General features: G+C 43.1%; 1 protein-coding gene across 3 annotated transcripts in view; it reads left to right on the top strand.

Annotated features, from left to right (window-relative positions):
* ARNT2 (aryl hydrocarbon receptor nuclear translocator 2) overlaps positions 1–15,844 on the top strand; it is a gene marked incomplete at both ends in the record, with an annotated part of 194,707 nt that overhangs the window by 140,930 nt on the left and 37,933 nt on the right. For all 3 annotated transcript variants that reach the window (XM_082838443.1, XM_082838442.1, XM_082838441.1), the window contains 3 exons: positions 6,980–7,056; positions 9,177–9,311; positions 11,791–11,865. In XM_082838443.1, the coding sequence (XP_082694569.1) occupies positions 6,980–7,056; positions 9,177–9,311; positions 11,791–11,865 (287 nt within the window). The remainder of the gene's footprint in view (positions 1–6,979; positions 7,057–9,176; positions 9,312–11,790; positions 11,866–15,844) is intronic.

Here is a 15,844-nt window from a genome sequence, read left to right as displayed (position 1 = left end):
GCAAAAAAAAAAGAAAAAACAACTTACATATTTACTCATGGTTACCGTTTCCAGTGGTTTTCATTCCTTCGTGTAGATTCATATTTTCATGTGGTGTTATTTCTCCTGTGGCATAAAGATGTTTTTAACATTCTAATAATGATGGTGTGCTGGTGCTGACCTATTTCAGCTTTTGTATGTCTGAAGAAGTCTTTATTTCACCTTTATTTTTGAAAGATATTTTCACTTGACATAGAATGCTAAGTAGACAGGGTTTTTTTTTTCAATACTTTAAAATATTATCTTCTTACTTACACTGTTTCTGACAAGAAATCAACTGTCATATTTATCTTTGTTCCTTTGTATGTAAACATGTCTCTTTTTTTTCCCTCTGGATTCTTTGAAGACTTTCTCTTTTTTTTTAATTAATTAATTTTTGGCTGTGTTGGGTCTTCGTTGCTGCGCATGGGCTTTCTCTAGTTGCAGCGAGCGGGGACTACTCTTCATTGAGGTGTGCGGGCTTCTCATTGCGGTGGCTTCTCTTGTTGCGGAGCACGGGCTCTAGGCGCACGGGCTTCAGTAGTTATGGCTCACAGGCTCTAGAGCACAGGCTCAGTAGTTGTGGCGCATGGGCTTAGTTGCTCCATGGCATGTGGGATCTTCCCCAACTAGGGCTCAAACCCGTGTCCCCTGCGTTGGCAGGTGGATTCCTAACCACTGCACCACCAGGGAAGTCCTGAAGACTTTCTCTTCATCACTGGTTTTGAGACATTTATGATGTGCCCTGGTGTAATTTTCACATTTCTCGTGCTTGGGGTTTATCACCATGCACTTGCAGGAAAAATTAATTTCAAAATTTAATTTAAAAGTGCTGGTTTCACTTGAGAATGTCCTTGATGAAGAAGTAAAACTATTAATAATATTAATTGTATTAAAGTCTGAAATTGTCAGTATGTATAAAGTGACTTCTGCTGCATACCAAAGCATGCTGGTTGTGTCAAGGAAAAGCGCTCGTGCAGTTGTTTGAGTTGTGAGCTGAACTAGCTGCTTTTTTCACAAACACCGTGTGTTTACTTGAAAGAATGACAACAAACTATGGTTATTCAAACTTGTGTGTTTGGCAGGTAGTTTCCTTAAAAAGTTAAGATGAGCCTGTCACTTCAAGGAAAGCAGTTGATAGGATTTGTTGTCAGTGATAAAATTCAAACTTTTTAGTGAAAGTTTGAATTTTGGAAAAGTTGTAGCCACCACCATCATCATGACCAATACCTAACCATATCTTCTGATGCGATACATGGTGAAATTAACAAGTGTGATTTTTTTTTATATTGTATAATGTAATGTGTCAACATTTAGAAGATCTGTGTAATTTGGTAAACCAGTATTTTCCAAATGATCGATACATGATGTTCAGAATCATGTATGGGTAAAAGATCCAGTCAAAGTGTGAGACCAAAATCTATTTTCATGTAACAGAGTGTGAAAAATTCATTGATATAGTCAGCGAATCACATTTCAATTAACCTTTAAGAAACTATCACTTGTCAAGGTTCAGGAAACTATCAAAGAAGAATATCAATAATTACCTTAAAAAACTTCTCCCCCCTCCAGCTAGCCTCCATGTGAGGCTATATTTTCTTCATATTCCTCAAGTAAAACAGCATATTGTAATAGATTTTGTGCACAGCAGATAATAGAATACAGCTATCTACTATGAAGCAAGGCATTAAAGAGATTTTCAAAAATGCCAAACAGTAATTCAGAGATAATTTTTTAGGTGTCTTATTTAGTAAAGCAGAGAAACCCTTGAGACATTTCCACTAAGATCAGGAACCAGGCAAGAACGCCCACTATCTCTACTACTCATCAACACTGTAATAGAGATATTAGCCCATGTAATTAAACAAGAGAAATCAGAGGCAAAAACTGTGTAAAGCAGAAGGAAAACTATCTCTATTTTAAATTATATGATAATATACCTACAAAAGCCCAGTGAATCAATAATAAAATTAACTGAAGCAATAACTCAGTGAAGTAACACAATACAAAGTTAATATACAAAAGTCAATAGTCTTTGTATACATAAACAATACAGAGAAGCGTAAGGGTAGAGAAAACCCCATTTATAATAGCAAGAAGGAAGGTGAAATACTTAGGATGGGGGGAGTAGGAAGACCCTGAGCTCACCTCCATCCATGGGCACACCAAAATTACAACTATTTACAGAACAATTACCAATGAGAACAACCTGAAGACTAGGAGAAAAGATTTTCCACAACTAAATAGATAAAGAAGGAACCACAAGGGCGTCCCTGGTGGCGCAGTGGTTGAGAGTCTGCCTGCTGATGCAGGGGACATGGGTTCGTGCCCCGGTCCGGGAAGATCCCACATGCCGCGGAGCGGCTGGGCCTGTGAGCCATGGCTGCTGAGCCTGCGCGTCTGGAGCCTGTGCTCCGCAACGGGAGAGGCCCACTTACCGCAAAAAAAAAAAAAAAAAGAAGGAACCACAGTAAGATGGGTGGGAGGGGCAAACATGCCATATAGTCAAGACCCACATCCCCAGGGAGGTGACCCACGAACAGGAGGATAATCACAATTGCAGAAATTCTCCCCATAGAGTGAGGGGTCCAAGCCCCACATCGGACTCCCTGGACTGAGAGTCCTGCATCAGGAAGACAAGCCCCCAGACATCTGGCATTGAAGGCCAGCAAGGCTTGCGTACATACATGTGATGGTGTTGGGAACATGGACAGCACATGCAAAAGAATCGAACTGGACTTTCTCACACCATACCACAAAAAGATCAAGATGGATTAAAGACTTAAATGTAAGACCTGAACCCATAAAACTCTGTGAACTAAATATACTATGCTCTTTGACATCCATCTTAGCAATTTTTTTTTGGATATGTCTCCTTAGGCTAGGGAAACAAAAGCAAAAATAAACAAGTGGGACTACATCAAACTAAAAAGCTTTTGCACAGAGAAGGAAACTAGCATTAAAATGAAAAGGCAGTCTACTGGATGGGAGAAGATATTTGCAAATGATATATCTGATAAGGGGTTAATATCTAAAATACACAAAGAACTCAGCATCAAAAAAGCAAACAACCCAATTAAAAATTGGGCAGAGGGTCTGAATAGACATTTTTCTAAAGAAGACTACAGATGGCCAACAGACACATGAAAAGATGCTCAACCTCACTAATCATCAGGGAAATGCAAATCAAAACCACAGTGAGATAATCACCTCACACCTGTCAGAATAGCTGTTATCAGAAAAACAACAAATAATAAGTGTTGGCAAGGATGTGGAGAAGAGAACCCTCATGCACTGTCAGTGGTCATGTAAATTCGTGCAGCCACTATGGAAACAAAATGGAGGTTCCTCAACAAATTAAATATAGAACTACCATCTGATTCAGCAGTTCCACTTCTGGGCATTTTTCCAAAGAAAACAAAAATACTAATTCAGAAAGATATATGCACCCTTATGTTCATTGCAGCATTATTCACAGTGGCCAAGATGTGGAAGCAACGTAAGTGTCCATTGATAGATGACTGGATAAAAAAGATGTGGTATATATACACAACTAAATATTACTCAGCCATAAAAAAAAAAAAATGAAATCTTGCCATTCGTGACAGCCTGGTTGGACCTAGAGCATATTATATTGATACTAAGTGAAATAAGTCAGGCAGAAAAAGACAAATACCATATGATTTCATTTCTATGTGGAATCCAAAAAACAAGACAAACAAATGAACAAGATAAAACAGAAACAGACTCATAGATACAGAGGATAAACGAATGCCAGAGGTATCAAATGAATAAGTAACAGGGATGTAATGTACAGCATAGGAAATGTAACAACTTTTAAGGTGACAGATGGTAACTAGACTTAGTGTGGTGATCATTTTATAAAAACATCAAGTCACTGTGTTGTACACCTGAAACTAATAGGTCATTTACACTTAAATTTTTAAGAAAATTTAAGTACTTAGGAATTTTCATAAGTATACAAAGTACAAGTATATATGAGGAAATTTTTAATACAGTTCTGGAAGACACAAAAGCAGGCGTACAAATGGAAAACATCCCCTGTTCTTGAGTAGGACAATTCAACTTTATAAAGATGTCAGTTCTCCTGAAGTTGGTTTATAAATTTAATTCAGTCCTAATAAAAATAACAGCCAACTATTTATGGAGTTAAATAAGTTGATACTAAGTTCATGTGAAAAAATAAACGTCTAAGAATAGACAAGAAAACAATGAAAAAGAAAAACTACAAGGGAGGAATAGCCCTGCCAGATACTAAAACATACAATAAATCCTCTGTAATTAAAATCCTGTGGTACTAATGCTTGATGGACAATTGGCCTGTGGAATAGAAGAGAAAGCCCAGTAGTAGACCCAAATGCATATTAGAATTTACAGTATGATAAAGGTGGCATCTCAAATCACTGCATTTTTAATAAATGTTAGTGGGACAACTGGATAGCCATTTAGAAAAAGATAAAATTAAATCCAATATATCTCACACCGCTACACAAGAATAGCTCCAAATGGATTAGGGATCTAAATGTAAAAAAGGAAACCATAAAACGTCAGAGGAAAACAGGGCTGACTTTCTCTTTAACCCTGGTGTAGGAAATGGCTTTCTAATTATGACTCAGATACTAGAGGTAATAGATAGATACATTTGACTACATAAAAATTATAAATTTTTTCAATCATCGTAAGGGAAGTCAAAAGACAAAGGCCCACCCGGGAGAACGTATTCACAATATATACCACAAAGGCTTAATATGCCTGATATACGAAGAACTCCTGAAAATTGAGGGGCAAAGGATCAAAATCCCAATAGAAAAATGGGGAGGGGACTTCACCGGTGGCACAGTGGTTAAGAATCCGCCTGCCAATGCAGGGGACACAGGTTCGTGCCCCGGTCCGGGAAGATCCCACACGCCACGGAGCGGCTGGGCCCGTGAGCCATGGCTGCTGAGCCTGCGCGTCCGGAGCCTGTGCTCCGCAACGGGAGAGGCCACAGCAGTGAGAGGCCCGCGTACCGCAAAAAAAAAAAAAAAAAAGAATCCGCCTGCCAATGCAGGGGGCACGGGTTTGAGCCCTGGTCCAGGAAGATCCCACGTGCTGCAGAACAACTAAGCCCGTGAGCCACAACTACTGAGCCCATGTGCCACACTGAAGCACGTGCGCCTAGAGCCCGTGCTCTGCACCAAGAGAAGCCAGCACAATGAGAAACCTGCACACCTCAATGAAGAGTAGCCCCTGCTCGCCACAACTAGAGAAAGCCCAGGCACAGCAACGAAGACCCAACACAGCAAAAATTAAAATATATAAATTTAAAAAAGAAAACCTTTTAAAAAAAATGGGGAGGATACACAAATAGACAATTCACTAAAAGATAAGATACAAAAATGATCCTCAAACATATGAAATGATGTGCAGACTCACTCATAATTAGAGAAATGCAAATTAAGACAGCACTGAAATACCATTTCTAACCTATCCAACTGACCAAAATTAAATCATATGACAGCATATTCTTGGCCAAGACTGGAGAAAAAGGCCTCTCATACCTTGTTGGTGGGAATGCACATTGGTACACTCCTTCTGGAGGGGAATTTGGCAACACCTAACAAAACTACATACATATACACTTACCTTGTAACCTAGAAATCCCACTTCTAGGGTAGGTGTATCTTCTGGGTGTATCTACACCTCCAATTCTTAAGAAAATGTGTGTGCACAAGATTATTCTTTGCAGCCTTGTTTGTAGTTACGAAGTATTGGAAACACCTAAATGTTCATTATAAGAGGGTGGTAGTATTCAACCTTGGTTACTCTACATAATGCAGCAATATGCAATTCTGAAAAAAGAATAAGGAGGAGCTCTATGAATAATTACGGAGTGACTTTCAGGACATACTGTGAAGTGAAATAAACAAAGCCCAAAAGAGCATCTACAGTGCACTGCCCTTCATAGGAGAAGAGGAGACAGATGCTCATTTGTGCAAAAGAAATACAGCAAAGGATAAAGCAAAAACATAAGGGGCTGGTTACCTCCAGCCGGGGGGGGGGGGGGTGGGGGGGGTGGGGGGCGGGGGAGGCAGAGAGGAGTGTGAAGAGGGTGGTGGGAATGAGGAGGGAGTGACATTTCTCTGGCCCTTACAGCTAGAGTCGTGTTAACACTCCTTTCACAGTCTGTAGTGATGGGCTGTCACTGTGCTTGTGTGATTCCATCACCGTGAACCTTCAATCTGACCTAGTGCGAAAATACTTACGTTAAGTGTTATGCAGTATAAAAGGGAATTTTCTACTTAACAGCTCTTGTCTAGGAGATATCAGAGCAGAATGCTTGTTTCACTACAATAGTTCTCACCAACAACATTGAGGATTGTTTTAACCAATTCCTTCCTGTCCAGAGCACTGGTTTTTAGCGCTTAATCAGTTTCTCCTTTCTATCCCTCGAAAACCCTGACTTTACATCAGAAGGGTGAACACTGGTTATGTTCTCTTCCCTGGCAAGTTAGTCATTTTGGTTTTGGTGAGTTTTGTTTTTTGTTTTTGTTTATGATTCTGCCTCTGATGGTCTTTGATTTTTGGCAACAGATAAGTGAAATATTTACATAATTTGAAGCGCCCCTATACACTTCTTATCGAAATTTCTCTCATAACTAAGTGTTTTAGCCAAGTTTTGCAAATGTATAAATGAATAATTTGTTTCATCTTCCTTAAATCCCTCTGCATCATCCACAGATGCAGATGATAATGTACCGTGAAATTATCAAAAGACATCAGGCAGAGAGAGGAGCAGGAAATGAGCGAGGGGTGCTTAATTCATTGGCAGCTTCCCAGACCCTGCAGGGTCAACAGTGGATCTGTATCTTTGACTGTGTAAATAAAATCATGGACACTTTTACCCTTTTTCCATTCATCTTGGACATGTCGTTGATGACTCTGGCATTTCTCATTTCAGGAATGACCATACCCGAAGAAGATGCCGACGTGGGACAAAGCAGTAAATATTGCCTTGTGGCAATTGGAAGACTCCAGGTAAGAAAAAGCTCACAGCCTTTTTGATCTCCAGGGAAGGCTTATTATTGCAAAGAGCAAGAGCCTGTAGGTTTGGATGCCTTTTTCGAACTCCTGTGTCCTCAGTATTGTTGGGTTCTGTGTCTCACTCTGTGGGAGAAGGATGAGGCTGAATCTGGGAGAAGAAGGGGGGCAGGGACTCTGAGCTGCGGGCAGCAGAAGCAAGCTGTCCTTGCTTCACTGAGGGCCTGAGTCAGTCCGTCTCCACATGTGCGCCAGTTACTGCAAAGTTGAGCTCTGCTTACATCACACCGGGGTTTTTAAAATATTTTTTATTGAAGTATAGCTGATTTACAATATCATGTTGGTTTCAGGAGTACAGCAAAGCGATTCAGATATATAGAGAAAGATAAATAGAAATATAGATAGATAAACAGATACATAGACAGAGACGTAGATAGACACATAGGCACATAGATAGATATTGGGCTGGCCGAAACGTTCGTTCACGCTTTTCGGAAAAACACGAACGAACGTTTTGGCCAACCCATTGCATAGACAGATATATCTTTTTCAGATTCGTTTCCATTATAGGTTATGACAAGATACTGAATATAGTTCCTGGTGCTACACAGTAGGACCTTGTTGTTTCACACCCCTGTTTAATCCCCTTGAATGTTGCCCCATCGTCTGCAGGATAAAGCACTCACTCATCTTACAGCCCCACCTCCTTCCTCCCCGCTCATGCCCTGTTCCCAAATGACAGCACGCCCTTTCCACAAGCCCACCGTGCCCTTCCCCACTGTTGCAGGTGTCCATGGGCTGTTCCTTCTGCCTGGTGTTTCCTTGTTTCCCTTCTTCTCCTTTTACAACTCCTTCTCCTCTTGTTTACTTCCTATTTCCTCATCCTTCAAGATCCAGTGAAATGACTCCTTTATCTGCTTAGTCAAAATGAATCACCCCCTCCTCCCTACACGCCTGGCATTACATTTATATGTCAGTTCTTCACTGTCTGTTTTCGTATAGTTAGTTGAGGGCAGTTCCCTTCCTTCCAAGCTCCTCAAGGGCAAAAAATGTGTCTTTTTAATCTTTTGAGAATTAGATATGCTGAATAATGTATATAAAGTCCACCGGCTTCATGCCTGGCACACACAGTAGCCACTCAGTCTTTCTCCTTGTGGCATCGAGGGCCCTCTCCGTACTGATGAAGGGGCCATGACAGATGTAGTTCAGAGGACACTGACCTTTCACATCCCTGGTTTCCTAGGTCTTACCATTTTCAGACAGATGAATAAGCTATTCCATTCACACGTGATAAGCATTGGTTATTCCTTGCAAATGGGGAAGAAAGAACACTTGGGTAAATTCAGTTCACAAATATAGACTTTCCAAATATTTTGACCAGTTCCTTAGACTCATTTCCCATCCTTAGTAATGGGAAGGTGGGGGAAGGGAAGGGTGTTAACATTTCTGAGCACCAGCTGTGTGCCAGGTGTTGTGCCAGGGTTTGACGTGCAGTGTCGCTCTGAATCACAACCACCCTATGAGGTTACAGCTTCCTAATTCCCAGGGACTGATAAGGAAACGGGCTCAGAAATGTAAAGAAAGTGGTCCACTCTTCCGGTTAGTCCAGGGTGTGGCCAAGGCAGTTTGAAACATTTTAGACTCATTGTACTCATGACCTGGAAGGATCTGTGAAATTAAATCCACATGGGGGACTTCCCTGGTGGCGCAGTGGTTAAGAATCCGCCTGCCAATGCAGGGGACACGAGTTCGAGCCCTGGTCCGGGAAGATCACACATGCCGCGGAGCAACTAAGCCCGTGCACCACAACTACTGAGCCTGCGCTCTAGAGCCCGCGAGCCACAAGTGTTGAGCCCACATGCCACAACTACTGAAGCCCGTGCGCCTAGAGCCCGTGCTCCGCAACAAGAGAAGCCACCGTAATAAGCCTGCACACCGCAACGAAGAGTAGCCCCAGCTCACCGCAACTAGAGAGCCCGTGCGCGGCAACGAAAACCCAACGCAGCCAAAAATAAACAAATTAATAAATTAATTAATTTTTTAAAAAATCCACATGGATTGTTCCCATTCTCTAACTCAGTCTCCATCACCACCTCCCTGTGGATTTCTCCATCCAGGTGACCAGCTCTCCTGTGTGCATGGACATGAGCGGGATGTCGGTGCCAACAGAATTCTTATCCCGGCATAACTCTGACGGGATCATCACATTTGTGGACCCAAGATGCATCAGTGTGATTGGCTACCAACCCCAGGTAGGTGGTTTTGAGCTCATGGCAGTCAGCTAGAGATTTAGTTTTACTTAAAATGCACCTACTTCATTTGTTCGAGATATTGTACATCACAATATAGGGAAACACAGGGTAAAAATCCATCTCCCTACCTGGGTACAGTAATGTCCTTCCAAAGCAAAAAAGAACATTGTATGCCACCGCACTGCTTAAAATTAACTCTCCATTTTTTGTCCTAACCACTTCGTTTAATCTAAATGATTTTTCTCAAACTAGAATTAAGATGCTCTATGAAAAAGAGGCTCTCTGATCAATTAAGTTTGATTAACACCAAACAGAAAATCTCCTTAGAAACTTTGAAAGTATATTAGTGTGAAAGATGCTGAAAAGTCTTAAAGATGTTCAATTAATTTTGTCTAACTGCTTGTTTCTCAAATGTATTTGGAACCTCTTTTTACAGGGGGCACATTTTCAAGGCCTTTCTTTAAAAAAAGTCCATGAGAAACACAGAAGTCATAAGAAACACCAAAAGGCAGGAGAGATTGTTCCAAATTAAGATAAACCAAAGAGATAGAATAATAATATGTAATGTAAGAGCCTTAATTGGGTCCTCAGCCTGAAGACTTATAAAGGACATTTGGGAGGAAATGTTAATATGTATGGAATAATGGGTGATTTTATCAAGTAACTATTGATTTTTTTTTAGGCATAATATGGTATATTATGGATTTGTGAGATGGTGTCATTTTTATGAGATACATATTTCAGGGGAAGTGTCATGATTTCTGCTAATTATTTTCAAATGATTCAACAAAAAAATTTAAAATATATGTGTATATGAAAGATATTTCTATATATTTTATGTTTCACTTATATATTTATGTTTACCTATATATGAAAGAAAGAAAAATGCAAATGTGGCAAAATACTGACAATTGATGAATCAAGCTGAACGACACACAGGTGTTTATTGTGCCACCCTTTCAACTTTTCTGTAGACTTAAATTTTCAAAATAAAAAGCATTTGAACAAAAAAGAAAGAAAAAAAGGAACAAAGTTTGGGATATGTTGATATGGGTATTTTAATTATATATATATTTTTATAAATTCGTTTATTTTATTTATTTGATTTTTGGCTGAATTGGGTCTTTGTTGCTGCAACGCGGGCTTTCTCTAGTTGCGGCAAGCGGGAGATACTCTTTGTTGCAGTGTGCGGGCTCATTGCGGTGGCTTCTCTTGTTGCAGAGCGCAGGCTCTAGGCACGTGTGCTTCAGTAGTCGTGGCACACAGGCCCAGTAGTTATGGCTCACAGGCTTAGTTGCTCCGTGGCATGTGGGATCTTCCCGGACCAGGGCTCGAACCCGTGTCCCCTGCATTGGCAGGCGGATTCTTAACCACTGTGCCACCAGGGAAGTCCCCCATGTAGATTTAATTTCACAGATCCTTCCAGGTCGTGAGTACAATGCGTCTAAAATGTTTCAAACTGCCTTGGCCACACCCTGGACTAACCGGAAGAGTGGACCACTTTCTTTACATTTCTGAGCCCCAGTTTCCTTATCAGCCACCAGGGAAGCCCACATATATATTTTAGAACAGACCAAATTGAAATATTGGAACCATTCATATAATTCTACATCTCTAGGTTGATGGCAAACTTCAGATTTTGGATTGGAATGATGGGGAAAATTAATCTGTTTCCAAAATCACCATAACCTCTGACGGCCCTCTGTTTCCAGCCAGATCCATTTATCCGCTGGCACCTTCCATGGGCATCTAGATGCTTTTTGGCACACAGATAAGACTTCCTTTCCACTGTCAGTGTCCGCTCCCCCTGAGGCCATTTGCAGATTTGGGCTCTGATCGATGACTTAGTTTAAATCCTTTGCCATTTAAGGCACTTCCAACTGGACCACTTTCCTACAGCGCATTTGCCTTTTGACGGTTTATCTTTTTATAGTTGGTTTCATTGCAAAACACTTTTGTTTGGGGTTAATGCTGGGTCCTTTGAATAAAACATAGAGGAGCAAAGGTAGGTAGTAAACAGGCTTTTAGCAAGTACAGTTATTTTATGATAACAGCATTTCTCCAGGCACGAGAGAGCTGCAGTTTCCCCATTTAAACAATTCCGGTTTTCATAGGCAACGCATCTGTCCTCATGCTATCATTTGCGTTCTTTCTGTTTATTAAAATGTTTATTACAGTTTGCCTGTGCAGTTTGCCTCTCCAAGGCAAACAAAAATCAAACTGCATTTTGAAACTGCTGCTCTAATGCCTTAGCAAAATTAGAAGCCGGTGTTGATCATGCCGAAAGGACTGAGGATAGCGTACCAGACGCCAGCTCCATGATTGCTCAAAGAGAAAATTTGTATCCACTTTTTTTCCCCTAATGGTGGTGTGAGCTAAAGGGTTGAAGGGGGTGTATGTGAGCGCTCTTGTCTAACGGTGAGATATAAAAAAATGAAATGTGGGATTGGAGATGATTAAAGCTTGTCTCTTTATTTAGGATCTTCTAGGAAAGGACATTTTGGAATTCTGCCACTCTGAGGACCAGAGCCATCTGCGGGAGAGCTTTCAGCAGGTACCACCAGTGCTCATTTACAGGTGACGTAGAAGCCGGCTACACACGGATGTAGTCCTTCGATGTGCCAGGCAGGCCAAGCAGGGTCCCACCGAAGGCATCAGTCAGGGCCCCTGCCGTGAAGGGGCTCGCAGTCCAGCGGGGACGGCAGACCATCAGGAAGGAATTTCTGTTCGTGGGAGAAGAGCAGAGGAGGGAGAGGATGACAGTGTGGGGAAGAGGCCGGAACAGTCTCCGAGGGGAGGCAACAATTGGGATGGGTCTTAAAAGATGAGCAGAGAAGAAACGACATTCTAGACTGAGGGGCCAGCACCTGAGATGCAAAAGAGCATGGCTTTTTGGGCGAGTTATGAGTAGTTCCTCATGGCTGGAGTGACCCTGGCCGGCTTGTGGGGAGGAGGTGGGCAGTGGTCAAAGATGAGGCCGGTGAGGCCAAATTCTGAAGGGCCTCACGTGCCATTGCGAGGTGCTTAAATCCTCTCCTGAGTCGTTTAAGTGCGGATTCCCTTGAGGATTTGAAGTGGAGCAGTGTTTTTGAAAAACAATTTTGGCAGCCCAGGTATGCAGAAGAGACAAGGGTACGAAATAACTGGAACAAAAGACAAATTGGGAGCCTGCTTCAGTCGCCCAGGTGAGAGGTGGTGAGACCTGAAATGGGGTAGGAGCAGCAGAGGAGGCGGTTGTGGGGTTAGTGATGCTTTGGATAGAGACAGTAAAGGAGAGAGAAGGATTGAGGATGACCGTGAGGGTCTGAGAGGAAGGCCACACTACTGACTGCATCCCGAGCAGCATTATGACCAGCTGCTGTTTATTGAGCACCTACTATGTGCCAGGCGCTATGGAAATCCCTTTCGCACACACTGCTTTCCTGAATCTTCACGACAGTCACGGGAGATGGGCATTATTATCTTCATGCTACAGGTGAGTCAAGTGAAGCTCAGTGAAGGAAGAGCACCTTAGGGCAGGCTTCTCACTGAGGACCTGCCACCTCCTGAGCCCGGGTCCACCTGGGAGGAGAGAGAGAGAGCCAGTTTCACAAAGGGCTCCGGCGACTCGCTTCAGCCCCCGCAAAGAAAAGGACGGGTAATGTTACAGCAGAGGGGCCTTTAAATGACTTTTTAAGAGGGAATAATAGTTCGTCATTCATCTGAGAGAATAAGTCCTTGACATTCTGCTTTACAAGTGTTTCAGAATGAGGGCCTCTGACAGCTGAGCTCTCCTATTAAAGGCCTGGGTATGTCTGCACAAATAGATCTAGTGCTCCAATTACACGCCTCCTGCGCACGCAGATCGCGTAACCCCTCCTGCGCGCTCCGCTCTGTTCTTCCCAAACATCACCAGCTCCTGGTTTTCTTTCCACCTGTCAGACTGCTTTGTTGTCCCTCTTCTGCCTGCGTCTCCAAGCCATGATGCCCTAGGGCTCCGTTACTGACCTTCTCTCCTTCTCTCTAATATCCCCCAGGCGATTTTTTTTCATTAAAAAAAATGTTACTGGAGTATAGTTGATTTATAATGTTGTGTTAGTTTCAGGTGTACAGCAAAGTGATTCAGTTATACGTATACATGTATCCATTCGTTTTCAGATTCTTTTTCAGATAGGTTATTACAGAATACTGAGTAGAGTTCCCTGTGCTATATAGTAGGTTCTTTTTTTTTTTCTGCTGCTCGGGCCTCTCACTGCTGTGGCCTCCCCCGCCGCAGAGCACAGGCTCCTAGCCACTCTGCGGCGTGTGGGATCCCCCCAGACCGGGGCATAAACCCGCATCCCCTGCATCGGCAGGCGGACTCTCAACCACTGCGCCACCAGGGAAGCCCTACAGTAGGTTCTTGTTGGTTATCTGTTTTATATACAGTAGTGTGCGTATGTTAATCCCAAGCTCTTAATTTATCCCTCCCCCCAGCAGTGTTTCCCCTTTAGTCACCATAAGTTTGTTTTCCAAATCTGTGAGTCTGTTTCTGTTTTGTACATAGGACAAATACCGGTATGATATCACTCATAGGCAGAATCTAATTTTTTTTAATGATATAAATGAACTTATTTACAAAACAGAAACAGACTCTCCCAGGCAATTTTATCCACTGGATGACTTCAGTCCAGACCATCGCCTGCGGATATATAGGCACCTACCCCACCCTTGCACTCGAATGCCCATTAACCTTCAAATATAGAATGCTCGATTCTCTTCTCACAGCCCACAGTCTCCCTTGCACCACTGTCTTTCTGGTTGCAAAGGCCAGAAACCAAGAAACAGTCTTCACTCCTCCCTTGATCTCCCTCCACACATCCAGGCCATCGAGTGCCCCTGTTACACCTCAAGAGACACCCGTAACCCGCCCCGTTCTCCCTCTCTTCGCTCCTACTGACCTTGCCTAGGCCACCTGTCCATATCTCTCATTTTGACTTTTGCAACAGCTCCCTGGCTGGTCTGCCTGCTTTTACTCTCGTCCCAGGCCAAACCATTCTGAAAACGTAAATCAGATTTCGCCACATCTTTACCTAAAAAGTGCCAACGGCTTTCCCGTGCACCTGGAAGCAGGTCCCAGCCCCTTACTCACCACGGATGCAGGAACCTCGCCCTGCGTGTCTCATCCGCATGTGTTCACTACACATGGGCCACCCTGGCCTTCTTTTGGTTCCTTGAACACATTATGCTTTCTCCCACCTCAGGGCCTTTGCACGTGTTTCCTCTGACCCTCACTCTTCACGTGACTGACACCTCTTAGCTTTTAGGTTTTAACTCCTGTCACCTCAGAGACCCCATCAGTGACTACCCTAGCTGAGAAAGATCCCCTAACCTCCTTCTCAGTCCCTCGTTTTTCCTCCACAGCAACTATTCCAGTTTTCAATTGTTTTCTTTGTCCATTGATTTCCTTTTTTTTTTTTTTTCTGTCTCCTCTACTAAAACATAAGCTCCCTGTGGGCACGCTCCACATCTGTGCTTTTCACCATTGTCTCCACCACTGGCTATGGTGTTTGCACGTGACTGTTCTTAATAAAGTAGTCTAAATGGACCATCACCCACAGCAGGTGACTTTCAGTTTGGAAAAAATGGGAAATCAGAATGGTTAAACATTCAGTAAATACTGCTATAGTATATCTCTTATGCCACCTTTGCTACATATGTGGAAATTATTATAAACTGTGTGGTCTAGCATCGTCCTCTTTGGACTGGGTTGGCTTCATTTTCATGTGGAAATGAAGCTCTAACAGTGATGGGACACCCCCCACCCCAGTCACTGTTGGTAACCAGCCAGACCCTTTGTCATACATTATCCTGTATGATCCTCAATCCTTCACAGTATATTATCACCCCCACGTTTTTGCAGTGGAAACCAGGACTCAGAGAGGTTCAGTCACCTGCCCCGAGTCACACAGCAAGGCAATAACTGGTCTAGGGCTGGAGCCTGCCTCCTTCCAAAGCATCCATCCCGATCACCAAAGCCCCACACCGGCCTCACCGTCTGACAGCACCCCTGAGATTTTAAAGGAAAAGAAGGAATTTAACATCGATCCCACGCTGGTATCTGGCTTAAGTAACCCTCGCTCTGAGAGCAGCCGCTCCATTCCTCAGGCAGGAGGCAAAGCCAAAGCAACCACGCCCTAGAGCCGGCAGCCAGGGCAGGTCACAGGGCTCAGCGGGCAGCAGGCAGCAGCCACAGGGACATCCTGGGGAGCGCCAGGCCTGGGCCCCTCGCTTGTGTTCTTTGGGTTCTAGCCACCAGTGGTCGGGGTGAGGGACAAATGTTGATAAAGGGAAGTGGCTTGTTTTTGCAAAAGCACGGAGGAGGCTATGTCAGTTCGGAGTCAGCCCTTGAACTCTGGATTTAAACAAAAGTATTTGAATGGCCCTGACATGAGACCTTAGAGTGGGATCGAGTTTATGAGGAATACTGAGGTTGGTTTGTGAGGTTGGCTGGGAATCCTGAGCTCGCTCTGGTGTCTGCTCTTGGATTCCCTCTCCGGATCCCAGCTGACCTA

Source organism: Leucopleurus acutus (assembly GCF_964270905.1).
Source record: "Leucopleurus acutus genome assembly, chromosome: 1".
NCBI classification, from domain to species: Eukaryota; Metazoa; Chordata; class Mammalia; order Artiodactyla; family Delphinidae; genus Leucopleurus; species Leucopleurus acutus.
This window is presented reverse-complemented; position numbering and strand designations above follow the sequence as displayed.